Source organism: Sebastes fasciatus, chromosome 14 (genome assembly GCF_043250625.1).
Source record: "Sebastes fasciatus isolate fSebFas1 chromosome 14, fSebFas1.pri, whole genome shotgun sequence".
Classification (NCBI taxonomy): Eukaryota; Metazoa; Chordata; class Actinopteri; order Perciformes; family Sebastidae; genus Sebastes; species Sebastes fasciatus.
Window position 1 is genome coordinate 32,886,003 of NC_133808.1, and position 20,274 is coordinate 32,906,276.

The 20,274-nt window shown below is 47.4% G+C and overlaps 1 protein-coding gene and 1 long non-coding RNA gene across 5 annotated transcripts in view; both read right to left on the bottom strand.

Moving 5' to 3' along the window:
* The window catches only part of ttn.2 (titin, tandem duplicate 2), a 235,068-nt gene that overhangs the window by 83,670 nt on the left and 131,124 nt on the right, over positions 1 to 20,274 (bottom strand). For all 4 annotated transcript variants that reach the window (XM_074657997.1, XM_074658000.1, XM_074657999.1 and 1 more), the window contains 32 exons: positions 20,012 to 20,138; positions 16,695 to 16,837; positions 13,934 to 14,057; positions 13,507 to 13,770; positions 12,609 to 12,706; positions 12,361 to 12,529; positions 11,989 to 12,258; positions 10,727 to 10,993; positions 9,258 to 9,536; positions 8,747 to 9,155; positions 8,011 to 8,135; positions 7,655 to 7,921; positions 6,377 to 6,646; positions 5,945 to 6,244; positions 5,554 to 5,856; positions 5,248 to 5,435; positions 5,014 to 5,128; positions 4,584 to 4,871; positions 4,339 to 4,490; positions 4,104 to 4,251; positions 3,657 to 3,956; positions 3,257 to 3,544; positions 2,875 to 3,171; positions 2,572 to 2,758; positions 2,370 to 2,485; positions 1,987 to 2,286; positions 1,606 to 1,905; positions 1,424 to 1,529; positions 1,111 to 1,307; positions 726 to 1,031; positions 480 to 633; positions 5 to 129 (listed from right to left, as the gene is read on the bottom strand). In XM_074657997.1, coding sequence (XP_074514098.1) covers positions 5 to 129; positions 480 to 633; positions 726 to 1,031; positions 1,111 to 1,307; positions 1,424 to 1,529; positions 1,606 to 1,905; positions 1,987 to 2,286; positions 2,370 to 2,485; positions 2,572 to 2,758; positions 2,875 to 3,171; positions 3,257 to 3,544; positions 3,657 to 3,956; positions 4,104 to 4,251; positions 4,339 to 4,490; positions 4,584 to 4,871; positions 5,014 to 5,128; positions 5,248 to 5,435; positions 5,554 to 5,856; positions 5,945 to 6,244; positions 6,377 to 6,646; positions 7,655 to 7,921; positions 8,011 to 8,135; positions 8,747 to 9,155; positions 9,258 to 9,536; positions 10,727 to 10,993; positions 11,989 to 12,258; positions 12,361 to 12,529; positions 12,609 to 12,706; positions 13,507 to 13,770; positions 13,934 to 14,057; positions 16,695 to 16,837; positions 20,012 to 20,138 — 6,982 coding nt within the window. The remainder of the gene's footprint in view (positions 1 to 4; positions 130 to 479; positions 634 to 725; positions 1,032 to 1,110; positions 1,308 to 1,423; positions 1,530 to 1,605; positions 1,906 to 1,986; positions 2,287 to 2,369; positions 2,486 to 2,571; positions 2,759 to 2,874; positions 3,172 to 3,256; positions 3,545 to 3,656; positions 3,957 to 4,103; positions 4,252 to 4,338; positions 4,491 to 4,583; positions 4,872 to 5,013; positions 5,129 to 5,247; positions 5,436 to 5,553; positions 5,857 to 5,944; positions 6,245 to 6,376; positions 6,647 to 7,654; positions 7,922 to 8,010; positions 8,136 to 8,746; positions 9,156 to 9,257; positions 9,537 to 10,726; positions 10,994 to 11,988; positions 12,259 to 12,360; positions 12,530 to 12,608; positions 12,707 to 13,506; positions 13,771 to 13,933; positions 14,058 to 16,694; positions 16,838 to 20,011; positions 20,139 to 20,274) is intronic.
* On the bottom strand, positions 17,883 to 19,411 carry LOC141781998 (uncharacterized). The gene is made up of 2 exons (XR_012597003.1): positions 19,381 to 19,411; positions 17,883 to 19,106 (listed from the first exon to the last, which is right to left on the bottom strand). It is a non-coding gene; the product is annotated as an uncharacterized LOC141781998 (long non-coding RNA).

Below are 20,274 nucleotides of genomic sequence, written 5' to 3' on the forward strand. Positions count from 1 at the left end.
GTACCGATGACTTTGACGTTGATGGTGGCGCTGGCGGCTCCCAGTTTGTTCTCCAGAGTCACTTTGTATTGTCCGGCGTCAGGATGAATGCTGCTGTCGACCTCCAGGTGACAGGAAGTATACTCCTTCCTGTTGGACACAAACAATCCCTTCAGTCACTGCTGCTCGCACCAGACCACCAAAGACCCGGATTCACAGATACAGGAGCGTTTTATAATCTTAGGATTATTCTGAATTAAACCTCTGATGTTGAATTAAAGCTGAAATAATCAGAGATATCGCATTCACGAGAATGGACCGGACAGACGGAGGCATAACAAACATCACCACAAATAAAGATGAAACCGATTCATAGATGAAATGTCCGATATATCTGGAATATTGATTGATATAAAAAAAAACAATTCAGTTGGTGCCTTCTTGTTTCGTGTCTGATCTTTAGTATTTCCTTCCTGGAGGAGATGAACTGCCACACTGACCTGAAGCCGAGGCGGTCGTCGGCCTTTATCTCCTTGCCGTCTTTGTGCCAGGTGATTCTGGGCGACGGGACGGCTCTGAAGGGAACCGGGATGTGCAGCTTCTCTGTTTCCACGACAACCAGGTCCAGAGTCTGGAAGTCCAGCGTCGGGTTACCTGGAAACACGGGAACACAGTTAACTCGATGATTCACAAAACGCCAAAGAGGAAAAAATGTGGCGTTTAAGCCCGGCGGACGACGCTCTTACAGTCGGACTCTTTGGCGAAGACGTTCTCAGAGATGTCGGAGGGCTCGCTGACTCCGATGGAGTTGATGGCCCTCACTCTCAGGATGTACTCCTTCTCGGGGACCACGCCCTCCTCCACGCGGTACTTCAGCTCCTTCACCGGGCGGGAGTTGACCCTCATCCACTTCTCCGTCCCGGCCGCGCACATCTCGATATGGTAGCCCGAGATTTGGCAGCCGCCATCCCTCTGGGGCGGCTTCCAGGCGATGGAAAGGAAGTCGCGGCTGGCTCCGGTCACGTGCAGCTCAACGGGCGGCGATGGGACGCCTGGAGGGGAACAGGACGGACGGAGTTAGACTCTTTCTCTATGGCGGTTATTTAAAGAATAACTCATTACTGGACCAACCTGTCGGGTCCTCGATGGTGAGGATCTCGGTGGGTTCGCTCGGATGGCCGATGCCGGCCTCGTTCTCGGCGCAGACCTGGAACTGGACCTCGGTTCCCTCGATGACGTCGGTCACTCTGTACTTACAGTCTGGACCCGAAGTCTTACCGCATTTCACCCAGCGAGTTCCAAGCTTCTCCTTCTTCTCAATGGAATACCTGAAGGGCGGAGTCAGCAACAGGTAAACAAACCTTCATACTGGAGCGCCGCCGCTGCCCAAACTTACAAATCTCTTGCCAATAAAGTTTTAGATGAAAAAAAAAGAAAAACCTACTTGAGGATTGGTCTGCCACCGTCGTTTTTAGGTGCCTCCCACTGCAGGTCCACGTATCTCTTGGTCAAAGCGATGACGGTGAGGGCGTACGGTGGCCCGGGAGTAGCTGAAACAAGAATAAATCTTATTATCTTCGCCCTCCTGATTCAAAAAGTGCGTCTCCAAACTGCTCTCTAACTTACTGAAAGTGTCTTTGGCGAGCACAGAGTCCTCCAGCTCGCAGAACGGTCCGAGGCCAACGGCGTTCTCGGCCGCGACGCGGAACACGTAGAGCGATCCTTCGTTGAGCGGCGTCACAGTGTACTTCAGCTCCTTGACTGTGGTGTCGACGGTCTGCCAGCCTTTACGCTTGGCGTCGCGCTTCTCCACCACGTAGTTGGTGATGCGCGAGCCTCCGTCGCGCTCGGGCGCCGTCCACTTCAGGTCGGCGCTGTTCCTGCAGATGTTGGCGACGTCCAGCCAGCGAGGCGCCGTAGGAGGATCTGAGGAGATGGAGACAAAGATTCTTTAACGTCGGCTCTCACAGATCTACACTTTGTGTCTGTTCTGGACTGATTTCTTACTGAGTCTCTCTTTGCAGAGCACGGGGTCGCTGGGCTCGCTGGGTTCGCTCTCGCCCGCCACGTTAACGGCTCGCACCCTGAACGAGTACTCCTGCTTCTCCATCAGGTCCTTCAGGAAGTGCTCCAGGATGTTGATGTTCTCCGCCACGCGGATCCAGTCCGTGGTACCGCTCTTCAGCATCTCAATGATGTAGCCGTCGATCTTTGCTCCGCCGTCGTGCTCCGGTTTGGTCCACATCAGGAAGCAGGAGGTCTTCGCCACATCCTTCACCGTGGGCTTACCGGGAGGCCATGGAGGATCTGGAAGAGTGACACCACCATGTTTTTTTAAATGCTTGGAAACGATTTTAGACGCAACTAAAGAGAGCAGGTGAATGTTGTACCCATAGGATCTTTGACGAGGATCTGGTCTGTCTCCTTGCTGGGTTTTCCAGTTCCAGCCAGATTCTCAGCCAGGACTCTGAACTTGTACTTCTTCCTGGTGGGAAGACCTTTGACCCTGCAGAGGAAAACACGTCATGTCAACACGCTGAAATCTAACAAAGACGCAGAACTCATCAGAGACAGTAGAGCAGGAAGACTCGCCTGTAGTTGGTGTCTGTGATGGGCAGCTTGTTGCATCTGATCCACTTGTCGTGTTCCGGTTCGTGTCGCTCCACCCAGTACCCGGTGATGGGGCTTCCTCCATCCTCATCGGGCTCGTACCAGGCCAGGCTCACAGAGTCCTTGGCGATGTCCGAAGCCTCCAGCTTGTAAGGAGCTCCAGGAGTGTCTGAGGACAAGATGGGAGGGACGAGGTTAGTCCCAGTTGATCCAACATATCATACCTGATCAAGACAGTAGGGCAATACGGCCAAAGCCTCATAAAACCTCAGATCTATGACCTACCGAAGGGGTATCTGGCGATGATGGGCAGGTGCTCAGCCGGTGGGCCGACGCCAAACTGGTTCTCAGCGAAGACTCTGAAGATGTAATCCTTGAGCTTGACCAGGCCCACCGCTTTGTAGGTGGTCAATTTAACGGTAGAGGACAGCCGGTGCCAGATCTCGCTGTCGGCGGCTCGGCGCTCGACGATGTAGTTGGTGACCTTGGAGCCACCGTCGTCACGCGGAGGGTTCCAGGCCAGGAAGCAGGAATCGTTGGTGATCTCAGAGATGTCGAAGGCAGCCGGAGGACCGGGCTTATCTGTGTGGGCAAAGTTTAATTTAATGAACAAATTCATCATGGAAACCTTTTTTATTTTTTTATTCCTCGTGTCCGTTGGTCTTACCGAGGATGTTGACATCGACGGTGGCGGTGGCGCGGCCGCTGCTGTTGGTGGCCTCTATGATGTAGGTGGAGCTGTCGTCTCTCATGGTCTTGGCGATGGTGACGGAGGAGTGTCCTGGCTTGGTGTCGATGGACACCCTGTCGTCTGGTTTGAGGACCAGGTCGGCCTTGGTCCATTTCACCCTGGGCTCGGGCTTACCCGTCACCTCGGCTGGGAGTTCGATCTTGCTGCCGGCCTTGGCGGTCAGACCTGCCAGCAGCTTGGCATCCAGCTGGATCTCTGGAGGCTCTGCATGGAAAGTAAAGACGAAGGGTCAGTGCAAAGAAAAAACAAGCTTCAGATTAGGTTTTGCACACAATTAGAGCAAAGTAGTTTCAGATCTCTGACAGGTTCTGGGTACCTTTTGGATCGACAGCCTGGATCTCATCGGTGGCCTTGCAGGGCCGACTGGCTCCGAGTCGGTTCAGGGCCCGGACTCTGTAGGCGTACCACTGGCCCTCGATCAGACCCGTCACCTCGCACTTCAGCTCGGGTATCGTGTCCCCGCAGGGCTCCCACTTATCGGTTCCTCTCTGGCAGCGCTCCACGTTGTAGCCTCGGATGCCGCTTCCGCCGTCGTACTTGGGCGGCTCCCAGGTCAGGAAGATGCCGCTGGCCGACTTGTCTCTCCACCTCAGGTTCTCTGGAGGGTCGGGGATGGCTGGAGAAAACGAGACGGACGGGGTTAGGAAGCTCCTTTGAACTCTAAAACTAACTTATACAAAAGTGCATTTCAAACTTATGTGATAAAAACGGGCCGATGAAACTTGAAATATTTCTTAATTTGAGACTCCCTGGTGTGACTCACTGGCGGGAGAGGAGACGTTGACGGGCTCGTCAATGTACGCCGGCTCTCCTGGTCCACACTTGTTGCAGGCGGTGACTCTGAACAGATACTCCTTTCCTTCAACCACGTCGGTGACGGTGAACTCCGTATCCTGGATACCGGCGGTCACCTGAAAGAGAGAGAGAGTTTGAAGTTATCACCTGACATCTGGTCAAAGCTACGACATACTGAGGAATCCAGATGTTAAATGTCATACCTTGACCCAGGTCTTGCGGGACACGTCCCGTTTCTCCACCTGGTAGCCGGTCAGAGGACTTCCTCCGTCGTGCTCCGGAGGCTCCCAGCTCAGGTGGACGTGCTGCCGGGTCACCTCCAGGACCTTGAAGTCCTTCGGAGCGCTGGGCGCCGCTGGAGGACACGAACAGAAACACCAAAAAATGAGTTTTGAACCTACCGTTTACAGTTTGTGTGTTAGTGACGACAAACTGCCGATGGCGTTACCGATGACGTTGACTTGGATGTCGCCGGAGATAGACGTGACGTCGTTCTCCAGCTGCAGGGTGTAGGTGCCTTTGTCCGGGCGGACGCTCGGCGTGATGATCAGTTCTGTGAACGAGGACTTGGTCGTCATGGAGACGCGTTCGTCGGCGGTGGTCAGCTCCTTCTCTCCGAAGGTCCACTTGACTTTGGGGATCGGGTATCCGGTGATAGGGACTCTGATGATGAGGGGATGAGGGACGATCACCTCCAGGCCGTCTTTGAAAGCGCTCAGGTCGAAGGACGGACCGACTGGAGAGGAAAGAGAGAGGCATGATGGGAACTGAAACGTTGAATCCATTATCGTATTTGGCTTTTTACTGTGAACTGTCACATAACTGCTATAAAAAAACATAAAGTAATAATAAAGCATTAAAGACATTGTGTGTCTCACCGTGTGTGTCGTCGGCCAGCAGAGGTCCGACGGTGTTTGACGGGTCAGAGACTCCGGCGGCGTTTTCAGCAAACACTTTGTAGTTGTACTTGGTTCCGTACTTCAGACCGGACACCTGAAGGAAAAGTTAAAATTACAGTGTTGAAATAAAATAAAAGTAGAACTTGAACTCAGGATGACTTTCACTGTGAAGCAACCGAGCCACAACGGGAGGACGTATATCTGAGTCAGTACCTTGTAGAAGAGGTCGGGGCAGAGGCGAGCGTTGCAGCGGAGCCACTTGTCGGTTCCTTCCTCGCAGCGTTCGATGATGTAACCGGTGATCATGCTGCCTCCGTTCCTCAGAGGAGTCTCCCAGCTGAGCTGCACCGAGTTCTTGTTCTGGTCCTGCCAGACCAGGTTCTGAGGGGGACTGGGACGCTCTGCCGGACGGACACAATAAAAACTAATATTACTACCAGAGGCAGTCCAGGATTTATGGTATACTGTCACCTTGTTTTATGTCTCTGGGACCATAAAGTGTGATGAATCCAAACTTACCGATGGGATCCATGATCTTGACGGGCCGCGAGGCGGCGCTGGGCTTTCCCTCGCCGGCTTTGTTCTGAGCTTTGACTCTGAAGATGTACTCCTTGTTCTCGATGACGTCGTTGACAACAGCGCTGAGCTCGTCGGCTTTGGTCACCTGGACGGGCGACCACTTCACCGCCGTCCTGTCGCGCAGCTCGATGATGTAAGAGGTGATGGGAGAGCCTCCGTCGGACTCGGGCGGCTCCCAGGAGACGGTGCACCCGAACTTGGAGACGTTTCCCACGATCACGTTCAGCGGAGCGTCGGGAACGTCTAGAAAAATAATCAGAATCAACACTCCGGTGTTTACCGAGTATTATTTATTTATCTCAAGTATCACGGTGATAAAAATGGTTCTTACCAAACTTGTTCCTGGCATATACGGGTTTGTCGGTCTCTACGTTGGGTCCGCTGCCGACCCGGTTTCGGGCGCAGACTCTGAACAGGTACATGGAGTCCTTCTGGAGGCCGGTCACCGTGTACTCGGGACTCTCGGCATGGTCCGTGGCCAGCGTCCAGGTCTTACGCTTCACGTCTCGTCTCTCCACTACGTAGGCAATGACCTTGCTGCCACCGTCACTTTCGGGCTCCTCCCACGCAAGGCTGACCTCGCCATCGGCTGTGTCGACCACCTGCAGGTTCTTCACGGGTCCAGGGACGTCTAGAAAAAGAAATTCAAGGATAAGGTTACATTTATTTTCAGAAACAGAGTTACAGAGTTTGTAGTTAACCTGGTTCTGGTTCTGGTCCAGTAAAGCCCACTTGAGGCCCGTTTCAGCCTCCTAGAACTCACCGATGACCTCCAGGGTGATGAAGGCCTCTCCCTGACCGTGTTTGTTCTTGATGATGATCTTGTAGCGGCCCTCGTCGGACTTCATGGGGTCCTTCAGCCGCATCTCGGTGCGGTCGGCGGACGTGTAGATGTTGTCTTTGGGCAGACTCAGGTTGTTGTACAGCCAGTCGGCGTCGGCCTTCGGGTAGGCGCTGTACGGGACGGCCATGACGATGGGCTTCCTGGCGTCGGTGACATAGGTCTGGTCGGTGGTCTTTATCTGAGGCACAGCTGGAGGAGGAGGAGGGAGCGAGAGGACGCCGTCAGAGAGACGACAACACAGGAAACACCCGGACGCTGTCGACCTGTTTTTAGTCTTCAGCTCAATAAAGTTAATCAGTTTTTAATCACTGTTAGGGTCATCGCTCGTTTCAGACCCACGCAGTTTTCATTTTCACATAGTAAATGTATTTGCGTCCATGCGCGTGATGGTCTTAAAATGAGGTGTGGTCAGGCTTTTTGTTGGCGCGTTGCTATCTTGAGGCAGCAGAAAGACATTGGTCTGAAGTCTGGGGCAGCATTTTCCTGATATTTAAAAGGAAAATTTTTCAGATAGTAAGACGCGTCTACAGGTTCACAACCATCATCCACTCTGGTTGTTACACACAGCGACGCAGCAGCTCCTCCTCACTTAAACACAGTTTCGGCTCTAGAACAATGTTTTTATTTCTGTGAAGAAAAACATTCAATTCAGATTATAATGAATAGAATGAAGTGAGGCTCTCAGGCGTTCTGTATTGATCAACCTGCAGCGCTCTCAGCGCTCCTCGCCGTGACCAGAGAGATCACAGTGGTCACGCGCCTCTGTGGCGTCTCCTCCCGTCATCCCTCTGTGTGTGTGCGACTGTAGTCGTAGGCTATTTCAGAGTTTACGGCCTTCTTCTCCTAAACGGCGGCGGTCTGAGGCTGATGGATCCGCATTACGCACCGCCTCTCCGGCAGCGCCCGGCTGTACGCTCAGCCGGTCCAACCAATTAAATATGACCCTGAGGCTTTTCAAACTTCCTTTCCTCAGCCTCGGGTATACCTGAGTCTGGACTACAGCTACTTAAACACTCACGTATGAATCAACCCTTAAATTAGACCCCGTAAGGATTCGTTCTTCAAATACCAGCTGAAATCTTCAGATTCTTGATATTGGACAACAACGTTTCATTTCTCTAAATGACGGGTCTTAACCCAGATGTTTAAGACGACAGCTACACCACAGTGATAGCGGCGGCGTTTTGACGTTCTTACCCGCCAGCTCCAGCTTGGCCTTAGCGTCTTTGTCCTTGACGATGACTCTGTACTCGCCCTGGTCTCGAGGTCGGATCTCGCAGACCTGCAGTCGGTGGATTTTTCCCTCGCACATCATCTGGTACTTGTCTCCCTGGACGACCGTCATGTTGTTCCTCAACCACTTGGCCTCCACGCGGTCCTTGTTGAGCTCCACTTCGAACACCACGTCCGAGCCCGGAGGTTCGAAAACGTCCTGCGGCGGTCTGATGATCTCCACCGGCGTCTCTGTAGGACAGAAAGAGATTCATGAGGAGGTCAACCAGAGTAGAAACAGTTTTCTACTGGTTTCTACTGTAGAATCTGAAGACGCTCACCTTCAACGAAGAGCCGGGCTCTGGACCTCTTCTCGTCCACGCCACAGGCGTACTCGCACTCGTCATCGGGTCTGCACTCCTTAATACGCAACGTGCAAATCTTTCCATCTTTTTCAAACTTGTATCTGGAAAATAAACGGGAATTTATTTAAGAGAAGGCGTCATCCAGTCGGTAGCTCACTTATGAATAAAGTTGTGAGGGTTTGAATAAAGTTTGAGAGGTTATAAGTAGGGATGCACCGATACCGATACTGTGCTCATGTACTCGTACTCGCAAGACGGCTCCGATACAACGGCACCGATACTACTTTACGGCAGCGTGACGTTAACCTCCCGTCACCATCTTTCGGGTCCTATCGCACGCGCTCACGCTCCACCTCCCCGACCCCGCTGGGCCGGGATCCCACCTCAGCTGGTGAGCTGGCCCTCACTTTCACTCGCACTAAGGACAGTCCGGCCCGGTGACGCTTTGGCCATGCACCGAGCACCTTCGCCCCGAGCCTTTCCAAGCCGACCTAGAGCCGGTGGCGGCGCACCGCCTCGTATGCGGGACTCCCCAGCCTGCCGTGTGTCGCTCACACCCTCCAGCTGGCTGTTAACGAGGCTCTTTAGACACAGAGAAGTACTCGTATCGGTACTCGTATCGGTACTCATATCGGTACTCGTATCGGAGAGTACACAAATGTAAGTACTCGTACTCGGTCTGAGTACTCATCCCTAGTTATAAGTAACGTACCTCGGTCCTTCTCTGATCTCGCGTCCGTTTCTGTACCACTTGGCGTCGGCTTTCTCTTTGGTGAGCTTGCACGTGAACTCCGCGTTGTCGAACTCGGTGATGGTCTGGTCCTTCAGGTGCATGCTGAAGTCCGTCGGCGCCTCGCTGATGATCAGCTCCGCCGTGGACTTGTTGTCGCCGGCCACGGCGGTGTACTCGCCCTCGTCCGCCAGCGTGCAGTCCTTGATGGTCAGCGTGTGCTTGTCTTTGTCCACTCTGTAGACGACACGCTTGTTGAAGACGATCTCCTCGCCGGCCTTCATCCACTTCAGGATGGCGTTGGGCCGGTTGACCTTACAGGAGAAGCTGATGGTCTTCTTCTCCTGAGTGTCGATGTCCTCCAGAGGAACCACGATCCTCAGACTCTCCTCTGAGCAACACAAAACAACACAACACGTGTCAGCTATGAAACGCTCTGTCGTACATGAACTCTGTTACCGTGGACGTCAACACGCCGGCGTGCATCGCTAACCTTTGACGGTGAGGTTGCAGGAGCTCTTGGCGTGCTCTCCTCTCTGGTTGGTCAGGTTGATGCTGTAGTCGGACTCGTCTCCCTTCTGGGCGTCTTTGATCCTCAGAGAGAAGACGTTGTCTCTCTGGACCATCACGTACTTGCTGCTCTCGAATATCGTCTCCTCCTTCTTCAGCCACTTGGCCTTCGCTCCCTCCGTGTTCACCTCGCAGTTCAGGACCACTTCCTGTCCTTCTTTGGCCTCCGTGTCCTTCAGCGGCGTGATGATCTTCAGTCGCTCTGCAGGAAACACAACATCAGAGACGCCGAGGAGGGACAACTGAACTCTTCACACCAGCAGTGGAGTCAAGCTACATCTAAAGATCATATTTATATATATATATAGAGTACATATACTGTATGTACATCTCTAAACTGAAGCTACGATGTGAAGCATTTAAATAATGTTCATCATTTCAGTCTCTTTGGGGATTAAATTAAAATGTTTAACTGAGTTATTAAAATAAATGTAACTTAAGTAGGAATGTGAATTAAATAACTAAAACTAAATAACATGGTGGAGAAACTGATTTTTGTTTTAAATATTTAAATTACGTTTTGTTCTCTGGCCAAATTGTACATTAATTATCTTAAATAAACTTAAATTGAAAAATAAATAAGTAAGTAAATAAATAAATAAATACATAAATAAATACATTTAAGGTTTCAGTCAGGGTTAATAATTGAAAAAAACTGAATAAATAAATGTATAAATAAGTAAACTACTGAAGTGTCAAGTGAACTATCGCAATAAAACTAAATAAAATTATTGAGAAAATGTATTTAATTTCTATGTTTAAATGCCATTAGATATTTTTCTGAAGTTGAAATTAAATTAAATTAATTAAACTTGAATTACAATATAAGGTTAAAAAAAATAATATCAAAAGGTTATTTTTTTTGTTTTTGCTAAGGATTAATTTAACTGTTGAAAACTTTAAATTAAAAATAAATTAACAAGAAAGCAAAAACTAGACTGAATAAATCAAAACAATATAATAGTGATTAAATACCAACACATGTTTAGTTCTGACAAACTGAAGTTAAAGATAAAAAAAGAACATTTAAATCATATAAAATTAAATTATTGAATTATTTTTTAATTTAATTATTTTGAAAAAGAAAGAAAATCAAGAATATATAAAGACACACTGCATCATGTATTTTTTTTTAAAACACTTTTGACTTTTAACTCTGAATTATGAGACAGGAAGTTGAATGTTAGATTTATTAAGCTCTAATTTTGTATTAAAAAGTCAAAATGTTTACTTAGTTTCTTCTACTTTGAACTTAATGTAAGTTTTTATTTAATCTTTTTATATGCAATATATAAACTGAAGTAAATGTAAAGCGTGTCAGAGATATAATCAGTCAACAGTTAGATGCTCCGTCTGGTATATCAAACGGAGGGTTTAGTGGGCGGGGCTTACCGAGCACGGTGAGGTCAGCGCCGGCTCTGGTCGGTCCGATCATCACCACGTATCCGCCCTCGTCTTTGGGCTCGCAGTTCTTGATGACCAGCGTGCGTCTCTTGCCGTCGCTGACCGTCTGGTACTTGTCTCCCGCCTCCAGCTCCTTGTCGTCTTTCAGCCATTTCACCTCGTAGGTCTCCTTGGAGACGGAGCAGGTGAACTCCGCCTTCTCGCCCTCCACCACCTCCTGGCTCTGAGGCCTGGAGATGAACTCCGCCGCCAGCTCTGAAACACAGGAAGAGGTCAGAGGTCAGAGGTTAGAGGTTAGCGGGGTTCATGCAGCGATTCTCAATATAATATGTGGTGATTAATGTCCTACGTCTCTGAACCGGTTTCTCTCCGGAGTTTATACACAACTGGTTTGTTGTTGTAAGACTCATTTCGACCACAAGAGGCTGCAGCGCACCGCCACCCCGTGTTCTCAATACGGCTCAAAGCTTCCTAACACACATTATACTGTATAGTCCTATTTACAACACGAAAACAAAAGTCAGAAAAAATGTCCAAAAAAAGACAAAAAAAGTGGACATTTGAAATTTGAAAAATGTCCAAAAAATCTATTATATAGATGTATTTTATATATTATATAGATATATATATATATCTATTATATAGATCTATTATATAGATCTATTTTATATATATAATAGATATAAATATATCTATTATATAGATGTATTATATAGATCTATTATATAGATCTATTATATAGATGTATTTTCTCAGTCTGATCTAAGTGGTTTTATTTCCTGTTTATCATTTAAAAAACGTGTTTTCTTGTCAGATTAATTTCTCAAAGTGATTTGGTGTAATACTCAGTTCAGCCACTAGAAGCTGTTAAAGACCTCAGAGATCCTGATGAACCTGAACTCACCGGTTCTTCAGTCAGAAACACAGAACATGAAACTAGTCATTCTATTTTTCCACTGAACTTCAGAGCTTCTGAACTTCAGAGCTTCTGAACTTCAGAGCTTCTGAACTTCAGAGCTTCTGAACTTCAGAGCTTCTGAACTTCTCTGATTGTAGAAAACTAAAATCTAGTTTCACCCTTCCCTGACGTGCGTTCTGTCTGCAGCTCTTTCTCTTTGTTTAAAGAACTTATTTTACACTGAAATAGTTTCTGCTTCTGTAAAGCCCTGTGTAGTTCTCTAAAGATAAGTAGTATTTAAGGGATAAAGTTCTCATTAGAAGCGTCAGAGCTCAGTGAGCGTGATCTTTACCGCTGATCTTCAGGTTCCCGGAGGTTTTGATTTCGGGACTCAGTCTGCAGTGGTACTCTCCGGCATCGGCCATCTTCAGGTCCTGGATCAGGAGGATCCTCCTCTTCCCGTCCACGATGTGCTCGTAGCGGCCGCCCTCCGGCAGCTCCTCGTCTCCTCGGTACCAGGTGACGTCGGCGCCGGGTTTGGACACCTCGCAGATCAGCTTCACGCTGTCCGTCTCCGTCCCCTCCACGTTGGACAGGTTCTTACTGAACCGGGCCTCCTCCTCTGCAACCAGAGGACACAACGTCACGTCTCAACAACCTCAAGTCCCTTAACTCTTATTAAGGGTTCAGGATCATGTGACCGCGGGCGGCGCGGTTGTCTTACCGATGACGGTGAGCATGCCGGAGGATTTGGAGGTTTTGGCGTCACACTCGTACTCGGCCTCGTCGTCGAACACCGACTTGTGGACGATGAGGACGTGTTGACGACCTTGATCAATCATCTCGTACTTCTTCCCTTTTCTGATTTCACTTCCATCTTTAAACCAGCGGACCTGCGACCAGACAAGAGGACGTTAAATAATCCCTTTAATGTCCCCTTAACTGGTAGCTGATGTGGACCGACAGACTCACCTTGACGTCCTCTCTGGAGACTTCACACTCAAACCTGGCGGCCTCTTTCTCTTTGACCTCCACGTCGTGGAGCGGCTTAGAGAACTCGATGTGTTGAGCTGTGGACAGACGGGACCGTTGATTAGCATTATCAGGACCCCTTAAGTCCCTAAGGTCTAATGAGACACAGGAGGTTCTCTTTTAAAGAGTCCTTAACTTATGGAGTGGTCCTTTACATCTAACAAGAGATTCTTAACTCTAATTAAGGGTTCTTTTACTCTGACTTCTTCTTTAACCCTAACCCTTAACACTTAGGGGGGATTCTTTGACTTTTTGAGGGGTCCCTTAACCTTTATAAAAGGTTCCTTAAATCTTTTAAGGGATCTTTAACGGGGAAATCACTTGCCTCTTATCGAGGCTGTTTTTTGTTTTTTTTACCTTTTTTATCTTATTAAGGGTTCCTTAAATGTTAAGGTTATTAACTTTTTTGAGGGATCTTAAACTGTAAGGAGGAGGTGGGGGTCCCTTAACTCAAACAAGAGACTCAATATGTGTTTTTGACAGGTCCCTTAACTCTACTGAGGAGTTTCCTCAGTCTTATAAAGGGTTCCTTAACTTATATGATGGATATGATTTTAGGTCCCTCAAGTCATTTGAGGGACCTTTAACATTAATAAAGTGTCCCTTAACTTCTACGGAGGGTTCCTTAAGTAGAACTTTTAAGTGGTTTCCTAAGGGAACTTTCACAAGTCAACATTTAGTCCGTATTAATCAAACTCTGGTGCGCTTCGTTTGACTAAAGGGTCCCTTAAGTTCTGTAAGGGGGTCCTTAAGGTTTTCTGAGAGGTCTGTTTTGCTGTAATGAGGAGTCCCTTAACTCTTCTTAAGGGTCCCTTAGCTGTTTGTCGGCGGTACTCACGCTCCACGTTGAGGAAGCAGGAGGTCTTGAAGTCCTTGGCGTCGCAGGCGTAGGTCTTGGAGTCGTCCAGCGTGCAGTCGTGGACGATCAGCGCTCTCTTGAGTCCGTCGATGATCATCTCGTACTTCTTGGTCTTCCTGATCTCCTGGCCGTCCCTGAACCAGCGGACCTCGGCGTCTCTGGAGAGCTCGCAGTCCAGCGTGGCGGTCGCCTCCTCCTCCACCGTCTGGTCCTCCAGCGGCTTCGTGAACTCCACCGCCGGCTCTGAACGCACAAACACAGTTTACGGTTAAAACCCCATCCTGCCCACCCTGGTTCAATGTCTCAGGTGTATTCACGCCCAGCGGTGATGTCACAGTGTACGGACACGCCCCCAGAGCACACGGTGACATCACCGCGGCCAGGTGAGGAGTCCGGTAGATCTTACCTCTGACGATGAGGCTGGCCTCGGCCTGGAAGTCTTTGGCCGAGAGTTTAACGGTTCCGGCTTCATTCAGCCGAACGTCTCTCAGAGTCAGACTGTGGACCTTAACCTCCGCCTTCAGCACCACCTGTTACCATGGAAACAGTCAATACACAAGGGTTATACCTGCCCTGAGTTACACCTGTCAGGTTCAACACCACCTGTTACCATGGAAACAGTCAATACACGAGGGTTATACCTGCCCTGAGCTACACCTGTCAGGTTCAGCACCACCTGTTACCATGGAAACAGTCAATACACGAGGGTTATACCTGCCCTGAGCTACACCTGTCAGGTTCAGCACCACCTGTTACCATGGAAACAGTTATTACAGAAGGGTTATACCTGCCCTGAGCTACACCTGTCAGGTTCAGTACCACCTGTTACCATGGAAACAGTTATTACACAAGGGTTATACCCCCTGAGTTACACCTGTCAGGTTCAGCACCACCTGTTACCATGGAAACAGTTATTACACAAGGGTTATACCCCCTGAGTTACACCTGTCAGGTTCAACACCACCTGTTACCATGGAAACAGATAATACAGGAGGGTTATACCCGCCCTGAGCTACACCTGTCAGGTTCAGCACCACCTGTTACCATGGAAACAGTTAATATAGCAGGGTTATACCCGCCCTGAGCTATACCTGTCAGGTTCAGCAGTCAGTTATTAGGAGGGTTATACCTGCCCTCAACACTACCTATCAGGTTCAACAGAGTCAGTCATTTAGAGGGTTTTGCCTGCCCTGAACACTGCTTGACAGGTTCAACAGACTCAGTAAGTAATTGAGCCATTATTTCCCCAAAACAGTGTCTTCCAGGACTATTTCATACACTCAGGATCAGTCAGATTTACTGGGTTTTGTTATCCCCGAGCATTGTCTGTGAGGTTCAAAGGACAGAGTTGTCGACCTTTTGGTTTTATATCCCTGAACGGCGCCTGTCAGGCCCACAGTGTACATATCAGGAGTCAGCCATACTGTTTGTTTTCTCATCCCTGATCATTGTCTGTGAGGTTCAGGAGACACAGGGTTGAACGGAGAGAGAAGGTTTTTGGGTTGTCGGGTCTCAGCAGATGTCGGGTCAGTCAGCTGAGACCTGACAGCTGAAACGAACGCAGGCAGCTGCCCCCCCCCCACCAACCCTGCTTTAAACAGCACGACCTCTGACACCTGACGGCTGAATTTACCGACTGCATTTCACACCGAGTCACTGAGGAGGAATTAAACATTCCTTAGTTTACAGTTTATCGTTGTTTTAACGAATAAAATGATCTGTTTCTGAAAAACATTCCTGCTTTATTATCATATGTAGTTTTTTATAGTTTTTCTTGGATCTTTTGAATGTTTATGTTTGTCTCACAGAGAGAGAGAGTAATACTTAATACTAAGCAGACGGTTTTTATTCCATAAATTCATCTTTAAAGCTTTAGAAACAGATCTTTAACACACTTCAGGTGATCATAAAGTTAAAGTTTGGTCTTTTTCTAACCAGCTACAGAATACTTAAACTAAGTTGTGATTTAAATAAACTAAATAAAGGAAAGTTCCATCAAGTCAGACAGAAACAAGAAGATGTTTGATGAAAGACTGAAAACCGCCTTCGTAGCTTAGTTCCAGAGTTTGTTCAGATCTGAGTCTCAGTGAAGACGGTTTGTTGGTTGAGTTGTTTTATTGTTTTATTGTCTCTCGTAAATACCGATAACTTCTAGATCAGCTGTTTCTCAGGTTATTATCCGGGTTAAACACTCTCTAAACTTCTGTTGTCTTAAACTCTTTAAAGTGAACGATGAGGAGGTTTAATCCTGTTTCTGATCGTCTGCTTTCAGACTAGATTTAGTTTAGTTTCTCAGATGTAACATCACCGACGTCCCTGTTCTGTTCTGTTCTGTAATCTCACGCTGGTTCATTCATATTTATCTTTAAAATCAATCCTTGACTTTCATTCTTAACCAAAGAAAACCAGCAAATCAATCTAAAACCATTAAACATGTTTATTCTCTTTATCTTCATTTCATATTTAAAGAGTTTAACTAGTTTATATCTGAGCTCTGGACCAGTGTTTCAGTGTTTCAGTGTTTCAGTGTTTTGACGTGCACTAAACAGTAAATCACCTCCCAGAGAGATCATGTTACTGTGGAAACCTCAGAGTTCTCAGGTTACATCCCATAATCAAACTAATGCTGCGTTATGCCATGATATCTGGCTGCAGGGCTGCGGACTCTCTGCACCGCGCTCTCTCTCTGATCAACGTCTCATTTCAGCCTGAAAACGGTGAAATCAGCGACCAGTCCAGCACGCGCTGGCTTCTAAAGCTGCCTGCTGTTGCCACCTGCCCGCCGCCGGCTGGTAAAAATAACCTGAAGAAACGCTTGCAGGGCAGAAAGAACCTCGCTGCCGGCGTTCATCTCAACAACAGGATCGAATGAACCCCCCCAACACCAGAACCAGGTCCTTATATGAAGACAGGCCAGAGCTGCTGCACACAAACACTGGACATTGTGTACAAACCGAGAGAGGGAACCACCTGGACCTGGCTCCGGACCAGAACCACTACGAGGCCTGGCTCCGGACCAGAACCACTACGAGGCCTGGCTCCGGACCAGAACCACTACGAGGCCTGGCTCCGGACCTAGAACCACTTCAAGGCCTGCCTCCGGACCAGAACCACTGGCTCCGGACCAGAAGCGTTTGAGGAAGTGCGGGTTGTGTCGGAGGACTCACCCGGTCGCTAGGCTCCAGCTTGGTCCCTCCCAGGAACCACTCGACGGCGATGTCTTCGTAGGACAGCTCGCACTCGAAGGTGGCGGTCTCCCCGGCGGTCACGGTGACGTCGTTGAGGGGCTTCGCCAGGCCGATCACTCGGGCTTTGGATTGGGGAGAAGACATGATTAGCCCCCCCCCCTGAAACAAGTCAACAGATCCAGATAAATCCCCGTAGAGAAGCGGTTAATCCTCAGAGACCCTGATCCTGATCCTGATCCTCATGGTGCGGTCGAGCTGAAGGAGGCCGCTGAAGCCTTCAAGACAACTGCAGACCGCCACCCTGGGGCTCTGCGTTTGGGAGGGGGGCCTCGCTCATTAGCATACGACCTGCTGTCAGATCTATATGGACCAGTGAGGGACGGGGTCGCGTCCTCCCCCCTGCCAATCACTGCTGACCGGCTCTAGATAAGGCATGTGGCTTCTAAAATAACCGAGGTCCCTGATTGGCTGAGAGCCCACCAGAGGGGAGGGAGGGGGGGGGGACAATCTGCTCCTGTCAATCACCTGCGGACAATTTTCCTGTAAAAGCAGAATGTGGATCTCCTCAGCAGGAGTTACCCAACTACAGGAAACATCCTGTCGTTGTGTCGTAACGCCGCCGTGGTCGCTGCCGTGGTCGCCGCCGACCTGAGATCAGCTCAGGATGTCGGTTCAGATTAACAACTATTTACAGCGAGCTTCTTCACATGCCTGAATTAAAGCCTCCAGTTAGAGGCCGCTGACAGGAAGCTCAACAGCTGTCAGAGCGCCGTAGTTAACGCCGTATCTGACTGTTACTCACACCGCCACAAAAATCTTTGACGTTTGACGCTTTATGTTGCATTCAGACCGAGAGCGAGAAGCTTCAGACCGAGAGAGGAGCTTCAGACCGAGAGCGAGAAGCTTCAGACCGAGAGAGAAGCTTCAGACCGCTGCTTTCATCTGTGTTCATTCTAGACCAGATCAGCAGCAACCTGCAGCTCCTCTCCGGTGGCTCCCTGTGGACCTTTCTCATTGTTGTAGGTCTATGGTACGACGGTACGACGGAGTATTAGGGTCACATTGAGGAAAAACAATTAATCTGAGATTTTGAGAATAAAGTCATAATATTATAAAGTAGTAATTTTACCTGTTATTTTCTTTTTTTCTCATAAAGTTATGACTTTATTCTCGTTATATTCCGACTTTTTTTCTTGTAAAGTTATGACTTTATTCTCGTTATATTCCGACTTTTTTTTCTTGTTATATTCCGACTTTTTTCTCATATTACGACTTTTTTTCTTGTAAAGTTATGACTTTATTCTCGTTATATTCCGACTTTTTTCTCTCGTTATATTCCGACTTTTTTTTCTCGTTATATTCCGACTTTTTTTCTGGTAGTTATGACTTTTTTTCTCGTTACATTCCGACTTTTTTTTCTCGTTACATTCCGACTTTTTCTAGTTATATTCCGACTCTTTTTCTCGTTACATTACGACTTTTTTTCTGGTAAAGTTATGACTTTATTCTCGTTATATTCCGACTTTCTTTTCTCGTTATATTCCGACATTTTTTTCTGGTAGTTATGACTTTTTTTCTCGCTACATTACGACTTTTTTTTCACGTTATACTCCGACTTTTTTTTCTCGTTATATTCCGACTTTTTTTCTTGTAAAGTTATGACTTTATTCTTGTTATATTCCGTCTTTTTTTTCTCGTTATATTCCGACTTTCTTTTCTCGTTATATTCCGACTTTTTTTCTTGTAATGTTCTGACTTTATTCTTGTTATATTCCGACTTTTTTTTCATGTTATATTCCGACTTTTTTTCTTGTAAAGTTATGACTTTATTCTCGTTATATTCCGACTTTTTTTTCTTGTTATATTCCGACTTTTTTTCTTACTAAGTTATGACTTTATTCTCGTTATATTTCGACTTTTTTTCTCGTTATATTCCGACTTTTTTTTCTCGTTATATTCCGACTTTTTTTTCACGTTATATTCCGACTTTTTTTCTTGTAAACTTATGACTTTATTCTCGTTATATTCCGACTTTTTTCTCGTCATATTCCGACTTTTTTTTCTCGTTATATTCCGACTTTTTTTCTGGTAGACTTTTTTTCTCGTTACATTCCGACTTTTTTTTTCTCGTTACATTCCGACTTTTTCTCGTTACATTCCGACTTTTTTTCTCGTTATATTCCGACTTTTTTTCTTGTAAAGTTATGACTTTATTCTCGTTATATTCCGACTTTTTTTCTTACTAAGTTATGACTTTATTCTCGTTATATTTCGACTTTTTTTCTCGTTATATTCCGACTTTTTTTCCTCGTTATATTCCGACTTTTTTTTCACGTTATATTCCGACTTTTTTTCTTGTAAAGTTATGACTTTATTCTCGTTATATTCCGACTTTTTTCTCGTCATATTCCGACTTTTTTTTCTCGTTATATTCCGACTTTTTTTCTCGTTACATTCCGACTTTTTGTCCATCCATCCATCCATCTTCAACCGCTTATCCGGGATCGGGTCGCGGGGGCAACAGCTCCAGCAGGGGACCCCAAACTTCCCTTTCCCGGGCCACATTAACCAGCTCTGACTGGGGGATCCCGAGGCGTTCCCAGGCCAGAGTAGAGATATAATCTCTCCATCTAGTCCTGGGTCTTCCCCGTGGTCTCCTCCCAACTTTTTGTTTCTTGTTATATTCCGACTTTTTTCTCGTCATATTCCGACTTTTTTTTCTCGTTATATTCCGACTTTTTTTCTCGTTACATTCCGACTTTTTTTTTCTCGTTATATTCCGACTTTTTTTTCTCGTTATATTCCGACTTTTTTTCTTGTAAAATTATGACTTTATTCTCGTTATATTCCGACTTTTTTTTCACGTTATATTCCGACTTTTTTTCACGTTATATTCCGACTTTTTTTCACGTTATATTCCGACTTTTTTTTCTCGTTATATTCTGACTTTTTTTTCCCGTTATATTCCGACTTTTTTCTGGTAAAGTTACGTATTTGTACTGTATCTAGCACCCACACGTCTCTACTGCGGTATGAACCCATAATCAACAGATTGAGCTGTGATTTAAAATCAATAAACGGATCAACATGATGCTGAAATAACGACATCATGATGCTGATCAGTAAAAAGTCTGAATTGATGCTCTGTCAGGTCTGTTACCATGACGACAAGCAGACGACTGTTAAAATGCTTGTTTTGTGAATGGAGTCTGGTTGGATCAGCGCCGGGCTCTGCAGCTGCTCCATCAACTCTCCCCAGTAAATGATATATTTCATGTCGCCGTTGTCTGTGTCACCTTTGACCCTGAGCTGAGCCGAGGATTTGGCGTTCGCTGCAGAGAAGTCGACGGCTCCGGCCATGTCCTTCCTGCAGTTCAGGAGGATCAACATGTGTCGGGCTCCTTCCTCCTTTATCTCCACGTCCTGAGAACAAGAAGCGACAATCTGATCGTCTCCACAACATCAACGAGCTCACAGAGAAACTTTACAGGTCAAGTTCAACTGGTTGAACTGAACGGAGTCAAAGGAAAGGAAATCTGCTCCGATAGTTAGAACTACT